We start from the raw sequence: 22,676 nt of genomic DNA, 5'->3' as shown, positions 1-22,676 counted from the left end.
GGCGAAATGGAGAAGTTAATTATCCATGTAGATCCACCGAAATATGTGAGAAGTCTACTAGAAGATGATATCCATCGTGTGATGCATACATTGATAGCTAAAGATTAGTACTGGTATAGTTTAGACTTGGCTAATGTTTTATTATTTACCAAAAAAAAGAATAAAATTATCTCAGCACAAACAAACTACAAATTGGAATAATCTAAATTACGTACTAACTAGATGGATTAAAACCCACACATAATAATAGTTCAAGGTGAGGCTCAAAGACCCATACTTTTAATAGCGTATAGTAGGTCTCCAACCTTGAGACTCAAAAACCAAAACTTCCGCCATTGTCAATTATGCTAAGGCTTTATTAACATTAAGTGATAATTAAATATAACAATCATAACTTAATATGTATTCGGAGTCCAATTAGTTGTGATAATAAGGGTAAGGGTAACACTATTAATGAAAATACTACTTTTATATTTTGTCTATACTATATATAAAGTGGCAGATTAATTGGTGTCACAAGTCAACTCAACACTAATTTAATTGTGAAATTACTAAAATACATTTACTTAAAAAGTTAATTAATAACTAAAAAAACATTCTTTGAGAATCAAACACAAGACCAACAATTCATACGAAAATCCTTTATTATTTCACTAATAACCATTTGTTAATATATTTTTAATGTAAAATAATTTTATTCACCCACGTCGCGGGTGTCATAGTATTCATAAAACCTATCTATTAGTTTTAAATATGTTTTTTATGATTTTTTTTCTTTTTTATCTCGAATCCAAATTCTTTAGTAGCTTATGATTTTACTCCTTCGATAGAACTTTGAATATATTATCACTTTGATTATTAATCAATCAATATTAGTTCATATAAATATGATTTACGCTCTTTGTATTTCAACCCATGGGAACAATCATAGACATAAACATTTCACCGGCTTTGACCGGCACCAAATGTTTCGTTATCTTACATGCCCAGTTGCTGTTAACATCAAATGAAACTGATTTTACTTTTTATTAATCTGGATTTGTTCAGTGTGCACCTTCATTGGTCAACGCCTGCTGAGCACGAAGAAAAAAAAATAAAGAAAACCATAGCAGTTCCGCCATTATCATCAACAAGGCCTCCATCGTTGAGTTCTTTCCCCCCGCCTCTGATGGGATCCTTATTCTTTCTTATCGGTCTCCTTAATTTCTATCCTTTTTCCGTCTCCGGGGTTTCTTTCACGGAATTTATCTACCCAAACTTCACTGCTTCACACTTTCAATTTATCAACGATAATGGCGCCTTCTTGTTCTCTCGTAATGGAACATTCAAAGCTTCCATCTACAATCCCGAAGCTCATGAAACCGACTTTTATTTATGCATCATACACGTTGAATCCAACACCATCATCTGGTCAGCCAATCGTGATTCTCCCATCTCCAGCTCTGGCGAAATGAGTCTTACAATCCAAGGAATTAGCATTGTTAACTCAGATGGTCATCTCAAATGGTCAACTCCACGGTTAAAAGCCACGGTTCACGCGTTGGTGTTGACTGAGATGGGCAATCTGGTTTTGCTCGATCAGTACAATGCTTCTCTTTGGGAAAGCTTCCGTTATCCGACGGATACAATTGTGTTCGGACAACGGCTTTCGGTCGGGGCGAATCTGTCGAGTGCTGTCTCGGAAAGTAACTTGTCGACCGGTGATTACAGGTTCACGGTTACAGCTTCTGATGCAATATTGCAATGGTATAAACAGGCGTTTTGGAAACTGTCCATGGATACCAAGGCCTATGTGGACTCAAGCTATGATGTCGAGTACATGGCAATAAACAAAACAGGCCTATATCTCCTTGGTCGTAATGGATCGGCTGTTGTCATTCGGGTTAACTTGTCGACGACCAACTTCCGGATTGCCAAGTTGGGTTTTTCAGGTCAGTTCTCTGTAAGTAGTTTCTCTAGTGGCAAATGGGTTCAGGAATTGGTTGGCCCCACTGATAATTGTCAAATTCCAACAAACTGTGGCAAAATGGGATTATGCACTCGTGAATCAACCTCAAATGCCCCCACTTGTTCATGCCCCTCTGGTTTTCGTTCAGCTTCACAAAATATTGGTGGGTGTCTGCCAAATGATCGTTCTTATTCTCTACCCACTGCTTGTGATTCAACCAAAAATGTCAGCGTTAGCGAGTCAAATTCTTCGGATGTTTCCTATATCAAACTAGGCTCTGGTATGGAGTACTTTTCTCTTGTTTTCTCTCAGCCTGATATATACGGTGTAAATTTCTCAGTTTGTCAAGATGTATGCACGGGGAACTGTGCTTGCTTGGGCATTTTCCACGAAAATTCTTCTGGTTCTTGCTATGTGCTTGAAAATGAATTAGGGTCCATTATATTAAGCGATACCGGTGCAAATGATCTTCAAGGGTATGTTAAAGTACTTGTTGGACCTACTTCGACTGATCCCGATGGCGACAATGGTATTAGCAACCAAAGGAAAAAGTTCCCAACAGCTGCCGCTGTGCTCTTACCTTTCACCGGCGTTTTCCTATTGGCTGCTCTAGTTTTTTTCTGGTCGAAAAGATGGAAATTCAACAAAGCTGAAGAGTTAAAATTAGGCCACCAAAACTCAGTCTCGTCTGACGATCTCGATGGGTTTTACATTCCAGGCTTGCCCCAAAAGTTCAATTACGAAGAAATTGAATTGGCCACTCATAATTTCAAGACCCAAATCGGATCAGGTGGCTTTGGTGCAGTATACAAAGGCACGCTCCCCGACAAAACTATTGTTGCAGTGAAGAAGATAACAAATCCAGGCAAGCAAGGGAAAAAAGAGTTCTGCACTGAAATTGCAGTCATTGGAAACATTCACCACGTCAATTTGGTTAAACTGAGAGGTTTTTGTGCCCATGGGAGACAAAGGTTTTTGGTTTATGAGTATATGAACCGAGGTTCCCTGGATCGATCCCTTTTCGGCAATGGTCCAGCCTTGGAATGGCAAGAGAGGTTCGATATAGCACTTGGGACTGCTCGTGGGCTCGCATACTTGCACGGCGGCTGCGAACATAAAATCATTCATTGTGATGTTAAACCAGAAAACATTCTCTTACACGATCATTTCCAGGCAAAGATCTCCGATTTCGGGCTCTCAAAGCTTCTAACACCTGAACAATCAAGTCTCTTCACAACAATGAGAGGCACTCGAGGCTATCTAGCGCCTGAATGGCTTACAAACTCCGCCATTTCCGAAAAAACCGACGTTTACAGTTTCGGGATGGTACTGCTTGAACTGGTGAGCGGCAGGAAGAACTGCTCGTTAAAATCAAACAGCCATACATTCAATGAAACAAACAGTTGTGGAGCCAACAACTCCTCATCGTCATCAGTAGCGGGATTGGTTTATTTCCCATTATTCGCACTCGAGATGCATGAACAGGGCAGATACTTGGAGCTGGCAGATCCGAGATTCGAGGGGCGAGTAAACAATAACGAAGTGGAGAAACTAGTGCGAATCGCTTTATGTTGCGTTCACGAGGAGCCTGCACTTCGGCCAAGTATGGCTGCTGTTGTTGGGATGTTGGAAGGTGGGCTTCCTTTAGGTCAGCCTAGAGTGGAATCCTTGAACTTTTTGCGCTATTATGGCCGCACATTTATAGAGGCTTCCATGGCAGAAGGGGATAATAGGCAAAGTGATGCTCATTTCGTGTTTTTTCAACAAGATAATGCTACTCGTAGTAGTAAAAATACAAGTGGTTCAATTACTTGCCTTTCTTATATCTCTTCACAGCAAATCTCAGGCCCCAGATAATGTAAATGGTGGTGGAACTTGGTCACTGTTCTATTAAGAATTGGCAATGTTTGTGCATATTTTCCTGTAGAGAAAAAAAAGTTCTAAATGTGGGGGGTTGGCTGTATTTTATTCGGCTTTTTGTACAAATATTTCCTTGAGAACTATTAGAATCACAGTTAATATTATTAGATGTTCGCTTTGCCTATTTGATGAAATTTATGTTGTTATTTTGTCTATTATGACTAGACGTATGGGTAGATGTAAGGATGGGGAGATAGTGCTCGAGAAATGGTTTATTTTCACCTACTAATTTCTATGAAAGCGAAATTTGATTTTAATTGAAATGGTATAATCGATTGCATAGAAGATTTTAAGAAATTCATTAATTCATTAAATGGATGAGATCGTATAATTCAGGGATAATAAATACATATTGTATGCTTTGGATGATAAGCTCTATCAACACAACAAAAGCTTCCGTTTTATCATCAATAGAACATTATGACACGTTGACAATTGATTCTGTCACAACTCAAGTACAACATATCAGAAGTGACTGCAAGTACTTAATACAATAAGAAAATTAGCCCCGGATGGTCCAAAGCGGCGGATATAAATCGGCAAAAGAACCGAGCATCTACCAAACTAGAGAGGACGGCGACAAAACCAATCCTAAAATCACTCGCAAAAGCGTACTACAAGACTACAAGAAGCGTACTACAAGAGTAAACAAAAACTTCTAAAAGTGAAAACTTATTAAACAATGGAAAAACAAACAAAATAATACCTTATATTTTCCATCAAAACTATATCGAAATCATTCATAATCATTCCAAACATAAACCATAACTCATATACCAATTAATACCTTATATTTACTCACCAAAACACATCAAACACAAGTGTGGGAATTAGTTAGCTCCCTATTTACTTACATTAACATCCACCTAGATACATGTCATATACTTAAAACAAAAATAGTGGAGATAGCATACTCTTCTCCAAGCCCTTGAGATATGATGAGATGTGGAGACACTGATCCTCAGCAAATCCTCACTTCATGTTTTTACCTACGAGTTAGAAATAATGTGATAAGCTTGTGAAAGCTTAGTAAGTACAATGAGAATATTAAACTTACTTTTTCATTAATTAAGTATAAACAAAATACAAAAATGTCATAATATGTAAGTTTAGAACTTGTTAGCAATAGAATTCTATACTAGAGTTCATTCATCATACTTGGATTCATTATCATTCCAATCGCTTACCTTAATCTTGTCACAATGATCATAAATTTATTTTATCTTTTAGAATTTATCGAATGCCCAATGTAGACTTAACAAAACATGCAAGATATGTGAAATTAAAACAAATATGCACCAAAATGCATGAACAGAATAGAGCAGCACTGAAGTGCAATAATAAAACAGAACGACACTGAAGGGCTTTATCAAAATAGAGTGGCGTTGAAGTGCTTCAACTGAACAGAGTAGCACCGAAGTGCTTCAAACAAATAGATATTGTGCTAAATGCTCCCTAATGGCATACCATCTATATCCTACTAGTTCATATCTTGTCTACATGGGCAAATATAATAGAATCAATTTCTCATTACAATTCAAAAAATAATTTATATACTTTTGAATTCTTTTCAATTTAGTCCCCCATCAATTCAAAATTCAATAATTATTCTCATAGCAATATTTCAAAATCATTATACAAATCATTCAATAACATATATCTCTTCATATATAAATATATAATATTCAATCATAATTTTTACCTTTCATATAAACTTTTCCTCATTTTACAAACTAGTCCCCTTTTCAATTCTTTCAATTCAAAACATAATATTGCCTTATAGGTAATATCAAATAAATCCCCACACATTCACTAACTAATCTTATATTAAATATTAACATATTCATGTATAAGATTAATCACAAAAATATTAATATAATTAATCTAATAAAGTTCTATTCTTTGATATGTATTAAGTAAACTTTTAATAATTAATTTTGATCGATGTAATTTGTTAGCTGTAAATTAAAAGAAAAAACAAAGAAAAAAATGGCTAGGTCCACTTGAAATTATTTTGGATTATTTCACAAGACATCTTCAAGATATAATTTAAATTTTAAATAAGTTCCCAAAATTTTAAAATATTTTAATTGAGTTCTTGAAGTTTCAATATTGAATCAATCAAGTTATTATATTAGTTTAACTAATAGTTTAGGCATAAATTCTAGATCAAATATGAAGTTGGGCACATATAAAAAGAGTTGGTTTTGCATGCATAATTTAAATTTAAGGTGTTAAAAAATAATCTTCTTAAAATTTAATGATACGTTATATTTTTAACACATAATCAACAATCGCAACATGCAAATGTGTTTAAAATTTAAGCTAATTGAAGTAGTTAATTGGTATGATATTAATATTTTGCATATATTTTAAAAAAAAATTGAAGTTTAGGAATTTTAAATTAGGTTATAGTTTAAAAACGCTTGTGAAATAAACCTATAATTTTGGTGATATTTTTTGTAATGGTTTGACTGTGAAATTCATTTTTCTAAAAATTAGTCCTTTTATTTTAATATCACATTTTAAAGAAATTTAAAAAGTTATTATAATTATTAATAAATATATAGAAATCAATAAATTATCTATTTTTGGTATTTATATATATATTGTTTACTATTAAAAAATTAACAATAAAATTTAATGGTGATTTCGATTTAATTTCTTAATATTGACCTAACTAATTTTCAGTTTTTACCAAATTTAGAGTCAGACCCTTTTGCAAATAAATTGTTTTACACGTGGCGGTCGTTGAGAGTTTTCCATAAGCATATCGAATCATAACAAGACGCGTGTACAATTAAACTTCTGCAAACCAATCAAATTTAAGTCTTCCAACTGAACATCAAAAGTCAATGAAACGTTTAAAATACGCCGATTAGAACACCGCAACCGTCTCTTTTATTTTCCTCTTTTTGGAGGAGAAGACCCTGGAGTTTTTCTCATGGCCTACGTCGAGGGAGGTTTGTATCCTTTCTCTCTTTCTCTCAAATTTAATTTTTTTACTTATAATATTTCAAATTATTGTTTATGTTATGAGATCTTTTAGTTTCTATTCGAAATTTGTTGCCGATCTTTTCTTATGATGTATGAGGATTTCTTTCTGGGTGTTGAAATTTAATATTGTAGTAATCTAATTAGGTATGGAAAAGGAGTGTATTTATCGTATTTATGATATCGGATGATTATAGATCGTAATTTCTTCTGAGTTCGCTCAAATTGGGTTTGTCTGTGATTTGACGATGTCTTTATTGAGAATTGTTCTAGTTTCGAACAATCTTGAATTTCTAACCCTTTTTTTATATGAATCTGTCTGAGTTATTCTTCTTCACGCTGTTATGAAACAGCTGAAACGGAGCTTTCAGCTATTGTCGAGCCTAGTTTGGCATTGTCTTAGGGTTTGCGGGAACTCTGGTTTAAAAGAAAAAACTTTTTAGGTAACATTCAAAATGAGAATTCGAAATTTGAACCTATTTGATATTCTGATCGCAGTCCAGATGAAATCACAGATTTTTCCCAAACGAGGCAATGCATATATTATAGTGTTCTTAGGTGCTTTTCATTGGAATCAACTCAGGTCATTCCCAAAAAGTTTCAATGGTTTTGCAAAAGTCCTTTCTTTGACATATCTATCGTTGTGTTTTCATTTAAAGGTTCAGCTTTTTCTTTTTCTTGTTTTTGCATCTAGTGGTTGATACCGGCTAAAACTGTGATATTTGAAGACTGTTATTTCCTAATTCCTAATGTTATTATGAATTTGAAAGTTCTTTATGTTCTTCCATATGTAGCCCTAGCCCATGAGTGTATGTACGTGTGTTTGTGTTATATATCAGGAGGATATAGTTGTGTTGATTACCTGTCTTGGGTTGATTGATTGTGGAGTTGCTGGTTATATTCTTAAACTTTGCTCTGAGTTTATGGATGACCATAATTGCATAGCATTCATAAATACATTGGTAATTTGAAGATAAGTTATGGCATATTGTCTTCGTGATGAAAAAATGGCCTTTTCGTTACTTCAGCATATTGCTATTTGTCATGGAGACTTCCCCTCTCTTCGTTCATAAGGAAACCTTTGTCCATGCATGTTTGTTTAGGTGTTGTGAAATCAAAGCGTTCAATATGGCGACTGAGAACTATCACTGATTTTTTCTGGGCAATTATCAATTTCATTGGAGTGTTCTTCTCAACCATGTTCTCGGTAAGTTTTTCATTTTTCCCTTTTGTCATTGACCTTTGTTTAGGGTTTCTGTTTTCTTTTTCATTATTTTGTTAATCTGTATCAATCAACTGGAAACTTGGCCTTTGGATGTGCATCAGATGGAAAAGTCCGATGCCTACAGAAAAGGCTTTGGTTCAAGCAAGAAATGGGATGGTGGTCCAGGAGGACCTGGAAGTGGACCATATGGTGGTGGTGGTGGCCCACGACGACCACCACGGGGAATGGACAATGTTCGGGGAATTGACCATAGTACGTCATTTGCCCCCTTTTTATCTGTTGTTTGTCACAGCTTTCCTCTTTCTTTCGTTTCTTTCCTTTTAATTTGTCCGTTAAAAGATTTTTCTTTCTGGTGCTATATTTCAGGTTCCCTTCCTGCCTGTGGCTCCTGCTGCGGTGGCTAATTGCTGCAAGCATACATCTTGTGCATGTACAATGTTATATAGCTAAAGTCCTCTAATTATAAGTAAGGATGTTCCACATGTTTTTAATGCCAATAGATTGCCTGTGAAACAGGCAACTTTGAACCTCTATAAAACCAGAGATGCTTTTATGTACTTTCAAACTTTTGCTAAATGGTGGGCTGATACTGCTCTGTTTCTACAACATGTCGATTTGATTCGAGAAACATGTTCCATTAGTTTCTCTGTGTGTAAACTCTGTTTTGAAGAGATTATTTAGGGATGTCAAGATTGTATTTCAGGTAACAGTTAGGAACTTATGCATGCCCACATGACTGGAGACCTAATACATTATTGCTGTCTCAAACCATTTGAATAGGGGGTGAGCCGATCAAATTGAAGTGAACTGAATCAATTTAATTGAAATAAGTTGGCTTTTTCAGTTTATTCGGACAAGGTAATTTGTTTCGGACCAAATGCCATATCCAGTACCCAAGATGAAATAGTCATATATATATACACATATATATACACACAATACCCAACCTATTTCACACCTTAATTTAAATTAATTTTGAAACGAGTAGCGAGATTTTTGGTTCAACACAAAATATTAGTCGAAATCAGGTATTCACTTCTGATGAAATTAATTCTCTAGATTGACCTTGATAGGTGTTTCACTTTCATAGATGGGAATTGAACTACAATCTCACGACTAAGGGATGAGGCAAGGTAAGTAATTATCACATCTCACCTCATGGTTAATTATTGTTATATCCATACTAATAATAAGGCTCCCTTTGATTTTTTTAACTTTTTTTGAAAATTGAAAAAACATGTTTGGAAATTAAAATATATATTAATTTCAATAATGAAAATAGAAAAACATGTTTAGTACACTAATTTTTTTATAATAGAAATATCGAAAATAAAAAAAAATTTACTACATTTATATGTATTTGAATCTTTGATATTTAAAATTTGTTGAAAATATAAATATCTATATATTTCAGTGAATTTTGCATCACGAACAATTAATTAATAAATCTAAGAACTCTTATTTTTATAAAATATTTTCAATGAAAGTAAAATTTTTATTGTTTTCTAATTTTTATTTCAAAAATTATTTTTCAAATTTTTAATTAAATACATTTTTACAAAAATAGTCTTTAATTTCTAAAGCCATACGGGCAACTCCCTAAAATCTTACATTTAGAGATAATACATGCTTAAAAGCACTTGAACTCACTTTTTGTTATATATTATAAACAATAATGATGTCAATTAAGCTAAAACTAAACCAACTTTTCCCACTAATTTTAAATAATTTAATCTTTCATAATGATGTTTCTTCTGGGGATAAAATAATATTTAGTCCATGAATTTGGTAACTTTTTTCAACTTGATCCTTAGACCTTTGCTTCACTTTAGTCCTAGAACCTGTCAACTTTTCCCAATTTTAGTATTGATCTGCTGTAATTTATTACAACAAATTAAGCTCTTTTCACAACTTAAGAAGCTTGTATTCAAGCATTTTTGTGTTATTTTCATTTATTTTGAGAAGTATTTAGTGTTTAGTTACAATTGAATAAATTGAGCTTCTTGTGATATTTTATGACCTATTAGGTCGATTTAGACCTAAGGTGGAACTAACAAGTTAATCGAGTATGAAGGAAACAACCTAAGCCAAAGAGTCGGCGGCTTAGCCTGAATGTCACAACATTCAACATGGAAGTCGCAACATTGGAAGCTGCCTCAACACTTAGTCAAAATTTCAACCAAGATCCACAAGGCAAGCTTATTGGCCTCATAGTCGCAACACTAGGATAGTAAAGTCGCGACATTCAACCCAGTCCCAAAGATCGAGTAATTTGTCTATAAAGTCGCAACATTGGTCAGTGAATGTCGCGACATTGAACTCGATGAGCCAAAAATTCTACAAGAGTGTTTTTGTCCGAACAGCCTCATTTAACTTGTAATTCAGATTATAATCGACATAATTAGGTCAAAATACACCTAGACTATAAATATTATGTTAAACCATCATTTTAGGGAGCTCGTTTTAGGGTTTTAAATTCATAGTTTAGTAGATTTCAAATTTTTCCAAGGATTGTTTCTTTATTCTTCAGTTTTCAAGTTAATATATTTTCAATTTCATTTGTTATTTCCATTTTATTTTCTTTTTGTTCGGGCTTCATTCTGAAGCAATAAACGACATATTTTGTAGATCATTGTGGCCATTCAATCAATCACAAGTCTTGGATTCACCGAAATTCCTGAGAATTTCTTACTCTTTATTATTTTACATTGTTTGTGGTGTTTGATAATTGGGTAAGATTAATCGTTTATAGAATCACTCATAATTAAATCCCTATGAAGGTTGGTTGACTAAAGTGAGTGTGGTTAGTTTAAGGCTACAGTTCGTAAACCAATTAATTGGATTTTGTTGAATGTACTTAAATCCTAGAATTAACAACTTTATGAAGTCATTTAGGTAAATGAGACCAAAAGGGTATTCTACTTAGAATCAATCCAACTTAGCCTGGTTTAGTTCCATCAGGTGAAAAGATAAGTGGATTAAGTCGATTAATTAATTTAGTTATGGGCTGAAAGGTATTAACTTGATTAATTTTTAATTAATTGGTAAAATTTCCCACTTTAGGTTAATCACAACCATGGACATTAGTCACCCTTCTGCATGTTAATCTTGATTATTAATTTGGAATTTTTATTATTTATGCACTTTAGACCTTCTTACTTTAAAATCTCAATTTTAGTGTTTAATCGTACTGCAATAAGTAGATTAGTAGCTGCCTAGACTTAGCTTAGCATGTTAGGCTTTAGTATTAATTTTGTTTAAGCGGACCTCCCTTGGATACGATCCTCAAAATACTTCCAAAGTGTTTTGTTGCAGTTAACTATATTATAATTTGACTTGTACACTTGCAGATATAACACTTCATTAAAATATTTAATTGCATTATTTTAAGTCTAGGTGCACGCAAGCCGTGACGCAATCGGGTCCCTGAACTTAGATTTCATCAATGTATGATAATATGGCACTTTGAGATCATGCCACATCATCACTTGAAAAATTTAAAAAAATCTAAAAATAGCAAATGGTTATCAAATATATATATTTATAAAATTTCAAGTGATGACATGGTATAATCTTAGAGTGGAATGTCATTATACCTTAACGAAATTCAAGCTTAGGGATTAAATTGAAAAAAGTTGTCATGTTCTAGAACTAATGTGGACAAAAAAATTCATAGATCAAGGTGAAAATTTTGTCAAATTTAAGGACTAAATGTTATTTTATCTTTTTTTTTAATACCATAACAATACCTTTTTTTTTACCTCTCTTATACATATTTTTATTAATATTTTATTACTTTTCACCCACAACTGGGGTTCAATTTCTAGTTTATATTAGGGTTTTGTTATCCAAATAATATAAAAAATAATTAATTATGAAAAAGGTTTGGAAAATAGATTAATTATGAAAATAGGCATTTGCTACAGTGTTCTGATAGTGTCGCCTGATATATTGGGAGCACTAGACTAAAATATGATCTAAAATATTCAGGAACTTGATCTATAAATTTTCGTTTTGATTGGCAATTGAAAAAGGGCTTTTAAGGGTGCTGCCTGACAGTGTAGTGACACCAAACTTTAAATAGAGTAAATTGCTTCATAAAACCTCATTATTTATTATTTTATTTTATTCCCCTTTAACACCGAAAATAGAAAGGCCTCTTACCAATTAGTCCAAAAAAATTTCTACCAAAAAGTATTTTTATAAAAAAGTCAATTCTAACTGAAAATAAATTTTATTTATTTTTCAAAAAATATTTATAATTTTATTATCAATTTGATTTACGGACACTATATAATTTATAATTATAAAAACTTTAGAAAAAGTTACTATGTATAAATTATAATTATTAGTTAAATTTATAGTTTTCAAATATAATGTGAGTGAAAGAAAACTACTATGAATATTGTTAATTGCTAGACGTAATTTGAACAAATAAATTATTTTTCAAAAGTTAAATAAAATATATTTCCAGTTGGAATCAGCTTTTTTTACAAAAATACTTTTTCGACTAATTGGTAAGAGGCCTCTCTATTTTTGGTATTAAAGGGGAATAAAAGAAAATAATAAATAAGGGGGTTAATGAAACAATTTACCCTATTTAAAGTTTGGTGCCGCAACTCAGACGACACAATTAAAGCTTTTTTCACTTGCCAATCAAAACAAGAAATTTACAAATCAGGTCCCTGAATATTTTAGGTCATGACATTTTAATTTGATACCGTCAATATGTCAGGTGGCACTATCAGAACACTATAGTAAATGCTTATTTTTGTAATTAATATGTTTCCCATACCTTTTTGTAATTAATTAATTTTGTATATTATTTAGGTAAAAAAAACCTTATATTAGACATATTTTGTTCCACATCTGTACTAATATAATTTTTTTCAAGTGAGTTTAGCGTCATAGATTAATCAGATATTAACTTAGTCGAAAAATAATATCACTATATTTATATATAAAAAGATATAAAATTAAATATTTTAGAAATTTCACAAAGCTTGAAAATCTACCCACTAGTTCCCCTATAATTTCTCCACAAACCCGATATTTTATAATTGTGTAAATTTTTATCAATAATCGTTTCTTATTTTTTTTATGTATTATTTTATCTATAATTGTGTACATTTTTATTAGTTTATTAAAAATTATTAAAAAATTTAAAAAAAGTATTAATTAATTTATATATTTCTTTGTAATTTTTGCCATCCATATAATCAACATGGTATAACATTTAATAATAAAAAGTAATGAATCTCACTAAGTAGTTAAAAATAAATTCAACATTATTGGAAGAATTTTATTTGAATACCACCCTTGGTCCGAATAAGACTATACTTAAAAAACGGATGAAGATACTTTTAGTTTATACTAAAAAAATAAAAATAATAAATAATAAATCTTATAAAACTATGAAATAAAAAGCCGTGAAAAATTTGTTACTAAATATGTCCGAAGAGTCAAACAACTCGGTTGACCAAACTCAATTTGGAGCAAGTTAGACAAAAAAAAAAATTTATTGTCTTATATTAAAAATGAGAAAAATATAGTAAAATGACGAAATTAAAAAACACATTCCCAAAATTTAGAAATTGCCCTAGGATCGGCACCATAAATGGATCCATCATTTTTGCTCCATGCTCTTGCTTGCTTTACACAAACTCATCATTATTAACATTTTGTGCGTGACACACTTTCATATTATAAATTATCAATGATATTAAGTAAATAATTATTTTTTCTACTAAAAAAATAATTTTAAAGTATAAAAAACAAAACAATAATAATAACTATATTTTTTAACAAATGAAATTTACTAATAGTATACGAATTTATATAATATTTATTCATTATTAATCCATCAAATATACAATTTTGATTTTTTAGATATAGTTTAAACATTCTCCTCCTTTTTATATGATCTCCACTGTTTCCATCTTTTATTAGTACAAAAGCAGTTTATAAGAATCTAAACTTGAATGCTTGTAGCAAGAGAAAGAAAAATGTTGTGTGTGTCCCACCTTATTAATTGGATGTTTTACATTTCATATTATTTGGAATATATAATGAAAAATTTTAATAACTATTGAAATGTTTGCGGTAATGATACGTTTTTCTCTCTATTTTGTCTGCTCTTAGTGGCATGATTTGTAAAAAAGGGTTTGGAATGGGCAACGGAAATTAATTTAGGAAAAATAAAGTTTTAATTTTTTTTAAAAAAATAAGATCTTGGTTATAATATCTAAAGTAATAAGCGTTTAATCAAAATTATACCTTTTCGATTCGTGTAGGATAAGCGCTTCGACCGAGTAGTCTTCTTCACTATCCTCAAGCTCACGTCTACTGAGTGTAGACTCAATTCGAATTAGAAAAAAATTCACAAAAATTTTATTAGTGGGATAATTTCATAATTTCTCTAAACTTTTGAGTCAAATTGTAAATCAAAAAAATATCTTTAGAAATTTAAAGAGTTCAACTATAATTAAACTTAATCACTTTAATATTAAATTAATATAATATTTATCAACATAAATATCAGATTAAATTTAATAATAAAATAATCAATTTAATAATAAGTTAATAAAATACTATTAAGATAAAATATTAAATTTATTTTAATATCAAACAATTAAACTATTATTTTTGGAATAGTTAATCTAAAATCAAATTCTCTGCTAGAGTCTCAGTAGGAATGTAACACTTTCACTGCTTAACTACCGAAGACCAACTATTGCCAGCCACCGGGACACTGCCATCACAGCCGTCGTGTTCAGTGATGCAGGTGTGACACCTTTACGACACCTCAAGCCGGTTCAGCTACTACCAGTTCAGTTTGGGTCAGTGACAACCCGACCGGTCCGGTCTAGCCACCGGTTGGACCATCAGTCCAACTTCACATACCAGGCCCAGTTCGACCAATTTTTGGGTCTTGGTCTTGTTTTTGGGATCCATACCCAATTTAAGATCTCAGATCCAATTTTCAAGTTCAATTACCCATTAGGCCAATTGTCTGACTTGAAAATTAATTTTTAAAAATATCATATTAATTTTAATTAATTTGATTAATTTAATTTTACTTGATCAAAATTAAATTTTCTAAAAATCACTTAGATTTTCCAAATTAAATTTTTAAAAAAATTCTTTAATCAAATTCTCTAGCTAAACAATTATCATGACCACTTAATTTAATTCCACATCGAATAAATCGACTCAGTTAAATTATTTCCAAAGTCATAGAAGTTTCTTCTTATTCAAATGCAGTCCGATCGAGCTTTTATTGAGCTAGTGGAGGGACCAATCGGATATATACAATTAGGCTCTAGTAATTGCAATTATGTCCAGAAGTATTGTTCCAATAATTCACAATTACTTATTCATGGAGTCAATCCACAAGAAATACCATGATTGAAAACTCTTTGTTGTATACTATTTACGAAAGCAATTCATCCAACTGATTTGTCCAATGACCTTATCATGTGTGCGTTACCCTCATATGATATCATTGATTCCTTTGAGTTAAATCCGTTCACTCAACACAATCCTATTTTATCTCATTGTCACCATTGTGTCTTCCTAATGATTAATATGATCACTATCAACAAATGATTGTGATAAATTACTCCTTCAAGAATAAACAACCTGTGGCCACGTTCCATATTTATCAATCCACATAATATCAATGAGAGAATATCATTAACTTTTTAATTGGACTATAAATTCCACTGTTGCTAGTAAAGTTATGCCATACACAAATTATATACCCAACATTTCAGCTATGGGCTCGATCATCTTTAGAGCATAACCCTACACTTATATCAAAGCACATGATTTGCATACGCATGGTCAGTGACTAACTCAAGATGTAGGTAAATCACACCATGAACGTCACAAGTGAATTAATTCACAAACTGATTCAAAATTAATTCATCTTGGGTCTAGTCCAATATATCATTCTACCAATGAATACATCTATATCTCTACCCGTGGAGTCAATTGCTCTAATAGTTAAGACTAATCATCTCCCCAATTAAAATTGTAGACAACATAGCAATCCTTTTCAATATTTAAATCAAATGCTCACTTCAATTCTTTTACAGGATTACAAACTTATTTAGCTTATCTACTGAAGTAAGTTATCTTTCCCGCAATGTAAACGTTCTTACAATACCAATTATCTTCAGTTTGAACTTAGACAATCCATGAGTTAATATTTGTTTGTCACAATTTCGTTATGCATGCAAAACATAAAATGCATAAATACAAAAGACATAATAGTGAAATGTGAAATTAATTTTATTTATTTATTCATCATTCAAATAAATAGAAAACAGTTGCATGTTTACTACAATATGAGCACATTTCCCAACATGTACGCCCTTTAGGAGAAAGAAAACCACCAAGGGTTTTATTTTGTTGTTCTAAGGGAGGGAATGAAAAACTCATCTTTAGAAGGGTGGTAAAGCTAAAGCAAGACCCTAAAAAGTATATTTTTGGTGGAGTTGAAGCTAGGCCAATGCCCTCCTGCTTTCTATATCATCTGAAGGTGGAGGAGATTAATGATTGGGTTAACAACTATATAATATTCTTAATCATAATGGTCATTTGGCCGTTTCTCAAGACATCTCTTTTTGAGGATATTTCGTTATTGCCTTCATGATAAAGGTGCAATGGGATATGTACCTGCAAACCTACTAGATGGCTTGAATGATTTTAGGAACTAGAAACAATGTGAACACTCATAGCCTTTTGACTCCTAAGATACTATTACTAAGTATCTCTGAGGATTGTGGCTGGAGCCATGAAACTTTATCACTGAGTATGTGAGGCTCTTGGATCGTAGGTGGTAGGTATGTGAGGCTCCTAGATCGTAGGTGGTAGGTCCCTCGCTAGGCTCTACACATGGTGTTCATGCTTAAGCCAAACCTAAATGAGCCATTTTCTTCTCACAATGTCAGCATTTCTTCAAACAAGTATGTCACAATAGTTGTTAGGTCCTCGACGAGTATGTAGTGCTTAACCATTTTTATGATGGCTTGCATGGTTGGATGCTAATTTTGTCTTTTGTAGTTTTGCAAATATTGCCTCAAATAATATAAATAAAAAAACGAGGGTGCAACAATCTGGGTCAAAAAGTCAAGCTGAGGAGGTTTGCGACCTTGATATAAGGTAAAATGTGGTCACATCCCCAACAATCGTAGCTATGAGCAATGACGACTTTGTGACTCACCATTTTTTTATAAAAGTAGGAAGTTATGAGAGAGATGAGTAACAATAGGCAAAAAAATGGTGAATCTAAATAGTTAAGAAAAATAGTTATATAAAAATAAATGTTTAGTTCTAGTTTTATTAGTAGTGGTGGCTCAAATTTTGTCTTCTTATTGACTTGGTGGGAAAAAGGTTGCACCCCAAACAACCATCAATTTTGCACACGTGACACTTATCCATAACTTCACTCGGTTGTAATACCATAAAAGTAGAAGAAGAATCCCCGACCACAGTCAAGGTATCGAAATCCAAACTAAAGTCAACAACAACATCAACGGTGAAGGAAGAGGAAAGTGTTGAACCAGTGATGACATTTTTTAGGGCAGAAATCATGATAAAGTTTTCTTGTTTGGGTGAAAAATAATGGAGCAGAGATGGTGGCAATGTCATAGAGGGTAGAGCTATGCTAAATCTCTATCTTTTCCTTTGCCTTAGCATAAAAAATTAAAACTTCGTTGGAATAGCAATAGTGTTAATTGAAATTTTGTAATTTTTAAGGGATTAAAAGAACAAATTTTCTTTTTTCCAAGTCCAATTAGCAATCTGTTAAGGGGTTTAATGGTTGAGTGACCATTTTGATCAATTTTTCTAACGACAGTGACTATATTGACAAAAAATATTTAAAGTGACCAAAATAGGAACGACGCAAATTTTAAGGTGACTTTTAGTATAGTTTACCCTAAAATAAATCTCAAATTTAAAATTAAATTTTGATTTAATATATAAAGTGATACAAGAAAATTGATTTTGAATACAATTATATATATTACACTTTAATGCTAATTTAATTTTTGTATACAATGTAAGCCTATATTATATGAATAAAAAATTTATATTTATCCAAAATAAAAATACTCAAAAAAAATTTCTAATATACACAAGTAACACAACTAAATTACAATTAAAATTTAATATAGAATGAAATTTAAATTTTCATATATAACATCTGTTTGATATTATAGTTAAATCAAAATTTATACCTAATTTTAGAGTTCATCACCCATATAATCACAAAGATGAAGCTTAAACTTTTTGAATTATTTTATTTTAGAGGTTCATATCAAGTTTGATCATTCAAGTTTTTTGAATTTGGTCAATACAGTTTTAGAATATTTCAAGATTTTGAGTTTGAAGTTATTTTTTATTTAAATTAATTTGAATTTTAATCTATCCGAGTTCAAATTAAATAAGTTTAGACTATTACATTTTAAAATAAAAAGTTTCCGTTTCTAGATTTGATTTGGCAGATCTAAACCTAAAGTAACTAATAATGAAAACTAACTTTGTGCAAATAATAAATTGGACAAATAAAGAGAGAGGTACCACTTTCTCTCTTAAGCAATTTCACCTCATTCATTATTATTTTCATTACTTCCAGCTAGCGACCTACCCTTGAGCCCAAATCCCTAAAGCTAAAATAATAATAATAATAATAATAATAATAATAATAATAAAATATCGTGTATATAAATTTATACGAATAATAACATAATATATTATTATTAAATTAAATAAAAAATATGAAAGATTTGTAAATACATACTAATGATTTTATTTAACATTAAACGTAACTATTATAAATAGATATTAATACTTTTTAGATTTAGGTTCTTTGATTTAAAGGTTTAGAGTTTAAGTCTTAAGTTTAAGATTTTAACATTTATCTACAATTAATATTTATTTATAAATTTTTCACTATTTTTTACCTTATTTAATGATTAAGTGTCATGTTATTATTTTACTATGATACATTAAACTTATAAAACATTTAAATGAGTATTATCAAAATTTACAAAATATATAAAATATCCACTTCTAAAAGCCCCCGCACATAAAGTGGAGAGTTATCTAAAAAAATCATTTGATCAATTCATTCGCTAAGCAAGTAATAACTTTATTAGTATCTCTCTAAATGTATCGAAAATTAACTTTTCACTTTTTAAATCACCAATCATATATCATTCTGATTTCCTCAACATTACTTACCCCTTTTAACTCATTTCGAATACTTTCAATCAACTTCACATTGTCGCTTTCCAAATTTAACTGTCCGAACCCTCAGCTCCAAGCGAACTTTAGAGCTTCGAGAACCACTCTTATCTTCAACCCCGAAAAATATTCATCATACCTGTTGACATTTTGAAGACCACCAACCAGCCTTCACTTGGTCTTCTAATCACCCCGCCAATTCCCATTCACCTTCGCCATATTTATTGACACCAATCCATCCACTTTGAAGCTGGTGGTTGGCTGGTTGCCATCTTCCAACATATAAAATATTTTAAATATAATTATTTACCGACATACTATAAATACAATAATTGTCACCAAGACCACACTACTTCCTCCATTGGTGGTCCTCGGCCTCACTGTTAATTTTGTTTTCATAAGTAATAATTTAATAATGTATTTATTATTGTATTCTAGAAGTTGTCGATATTTAAAAATTTTAGAAATAATTCTAGTAAAATAGTTGTATACTACCAATGAAATTCGATTCAATTACTTTTTAATTTTCAATATATTTTATTTCAAATTTTAAATAAAAAATTAAATCGAATAATTACAGCAATTAATGAAAACTATTAAATATTCTACTGAAATAAACTCTCCCACCTCCTCAAACTTTAAATTGTTTGTAAAATGCACATAGTTGTTTTTTTAAGAAAGGTTAGTACGTTGGTTTCATATGAATAGATTATTGGTGAAGTATATACACAAGCCTATTATGAACCCCCCCCCCAAAAAAAGGAGAGAATATCTTGAATTAATTTATACTTAAATTTCTAACATATTAGTTTATAGAGAAAGGTCAACCTTGAAATGAATCAAGGTTATAAGTTTTGTTTTATCGTTGTTACATGTTATTTTTTATAGAGTTATCACCTCATAAAATTATTTAATAAGACCTCTAAATTTATTATATTTTTTTTTTATCTTTCATATTTGTGGTTTAGAGTTGGCTTTCTCAACTCAAGAATATTGTTTCCAAAGCTCAAATATGAGTTCTTTTCTTAAAAGTGTAATATATTTTATTACCGTCAATTAATTCTAAGCTAGTTTATATTAAGACTGATGAATGAGTTTGCACGTAATGGTAAATTCTTAACATAGTGTGAATGGATTGAAAATTTGCACAATTTAAAGTGGTTAGTGTGGGATTATAGATGTAATAGGCATAATAAGTAATAATTACATTTTATACCAAGGCACATTGTAGTAGTATTAGGGAGAGAAATCAAATTCAAATTGTAAAAGTAATATTATTGAAAAAGGTAACCATCAAATCAGATAAAATTAAATGTCATGGATCATAAAATGAATATAAATTTATCGTATAAAATATCAATTGAATATGTGGGGTACTTAATTAACTAATTTTGGTTTTGATGCTTACATTTCTGATCTCCTATCATAAGAAACTCATTTATCTAAAAATCTCTTGGTGGATTCTGTTCCATATAAAATTTATTATGTTTTTAGCAACTACCAATAGGTTGTTGGAAATTTTGTATTGGATGTTTCGGCTCCTATATATATAATCATATATTGTGAAGCTATTTTAAACATCTAACCAAGAAAATTTGAGAGAAATGGAGGTGGAGAGAGTGCAAGAGATTGCTAATTTCTCGAAAGAAACAATCCCGGAAGAATTCATTAGAACAACGTACGAGCAGCCAGCACTGACTACGGTTCAGGGGACGGTGCTAGAGGTCCCGGTTATCGATCTAAGCGACCCCGATGAAGAGAAGGTTGTACGAACCATTGTGGACGCGAGCAGTAATTGGGGAATGTTCCAAGTTGTGAACCATGGCATTCCCCATGAAACCGTAAGGAAGCTGAAAGAGGTCGGAAAGGCTTTCTTCGAGCTCCCACCACAGGAAAAGGAAGCTTACGCCAAGTCCCCGGGATCTCAATCCATTGAAGGCTATGGAACGAAGCTTCAAAGAGAAGTTGAAGGGAAGAAAGCTTGGGTTGATCATCTCTTCCATAAGATCTGGCCTCCTTCTGAAATTAACTATCAATTTTGGCCTAAAAACCCACCTTCTTACAGGTCTCGAATCCACATCTTTCCTTCACATATATGCGTGGACTAACCTATATAATATATTGATTTCATGGGATTTTTCCATTTATGTATGATTTTCTTTGGCTAATGGCAGAAAGAATAACGAGGAATACGCAAAGCACATGCATGGGGTGGTCGACAAGCTATTTAGATGTCTGTCATTAGGGTTAGGGCTGGAAGGGAATGAGATGAAGGAGGCTATGGGTGGCGACAACATGGTTTACCTTCTTAAGATCAACTACTATCCGCAGTGCCCTCAGGCGGACCTGGCGCTCGGCGTGCCTGCTCACACCGACATGTCTGCCATCACCATATTGGTGCCTAATGATGTCCAGGGCCTCCAAGCTTGTAAAGATGACCATTGGTATGACGTTGAATACATTCCTAATGCACTCATTGTTCACATTGGAGACCAAATCGAGGTATGTTACAAAGAATGTGAACTTAAATTTTAAGTAATTTCTATAACACTAAAATATGTACTTTAAGATCAACTTGAACATATTTACTGCAGGGAAAAGCTAAAATAAATGAAATTTTAATTTTTATAGTTTATCTCTTTATAATTTTTAAAAGATTAAATCGATTTTTTCAATTTTAAGTGCCAGGCCTGCGGCTCTTAAATTCGCCTATGTTACTGTACATCTTAAAGAAAAATAAATTAGCTTTTATAGATAAAAATATATCATATGACTTAGAAAACTGTATAGTATTGTTGGGAAAATCACCAAAATTATCCCATTAATTTATCTATTATTAATGTACTTTTACAGATTGTGAGCAACGGAAAATACAAGAGTGTGCTTCATAGGGCCAAAGTGAATAAAGAGAAGACAAGAATTTCATGGCCAGTGTTTGTGGAGCCACCATCGGACTTAGAAGTAGGGCCTCATCCTAAGCTCGTTAATGAAGCAAATCCACCTAAATTCAAATCCAAAAAGTACTCTCAGTATTGTTTCTGCAAGCTCAACAAGACTCCCCAATAAGCTGTTTCTTTACCGTAAATAAAATTACAGCTTAAACTAAACAAGCTTCCATGGCCAGCTCTGCAGTGAAAATAAGAATTACCGTATCTAGGAATATGTGTGTGAAGTTTTATGTACCGTTTCAAGCTTCATCCTTCTTCTGTTCATTGCTGTACCATCTTTCCAATGATTATTAGATTATCATTCAAATGACCCATGGTTTCCATCATTTCTGAAAACCTGCAAACAGTAAAAGACTAACGAAATAGGCTCACAAGACTTCTTTAT

General features: G+C 31.7%; 3 protein-coding genes across 3 annotated transcripts; all 3 read left to right on the top strand.

Moving 5' to 3' along the window:
* The first annotated feature begins 1,000 nt into the window (after positions 1-1,000).
* LOC107923269 (G-type lectin S-receptor-like serine/threonine-protein kinase At5g35370) lies at positions 1,001-4,053 on the top strand. The gene has a single exon (XM_016853482.2). It carries the CDS (start codon positions 1,007-1,009, stop codon positions 3,803-3,805), a length of 2,799 nt encoding a protein of 932 aa, XP_016708971.2. The 5' UTR covers positions 1,001-1,006; the 3' UTR covers positions 3,806-4,053.
* Positions 4,054-6,719: 2,666 nt separating this feature from the next.
* On the top strand, positions 6,720-8,693 carry LOC107924842 (selenoprotein K). Its single transcript, XM_016855448.2, has 4 exons — positions 6,720-6,831; positions 7,966-8,069; positions 8,189-8,339; positions 8,454-8,693. Exons 1-4 carry the CDS (start codon positions 6,813-6,815, stop codon positions 8,489-8,491), a joined length of 312 nt encoding a protein of 103 aa, XP_016710937.1. The 5' UTR covers positions 6,720-6,812; the 3' UTR covers positions 8,492-8,693.
* Positions 8,694-20,574: 11,881 nt separating this feature from the next.
* LOC107923058 (flavonol synthase/flavanone 3-hydroxylase) lies at positions 20,575-22,601 on the top strand. The gene is made up of 3 exons (XM_016853269.2): positions 20,575-21,408; positions 21,518-21,845; positions 22,197-22,601. The coding sequence occupies exons 1-3, from the start codon at positions 20,948-20,950 to the stop codon at positions 22,407-22,409; spliced, it is 1,002 nt and encodes a 333-aa protein (XP_016708758.1). The 5' UTR covers positions 20,575-20,947; the 3' UTR covers positions 22,410-22,601.
* Positions 22,602-22,676: the final 75 nt, after the last annotated feature.

This window comes from Gossypium hirsutum, chromosome A05 (genome assembly GCF_007990345.1).
Source record: "Gossypium hirsutum isolate 1008001.06 chromosome A05, Gossypium_hirsutum_v2.1, whole genome shotgun sequence".
NCBI classification, from domain to species: Eukaryota; Viridiplantae; Streptophyta; class Magnoliopsida; order Malvales; family Malvaceae; genus Gossypium; species Gossypium hirsutum.
This window is presented reverse-complemented; position numbering and strand designations above follow the sequence as displayed.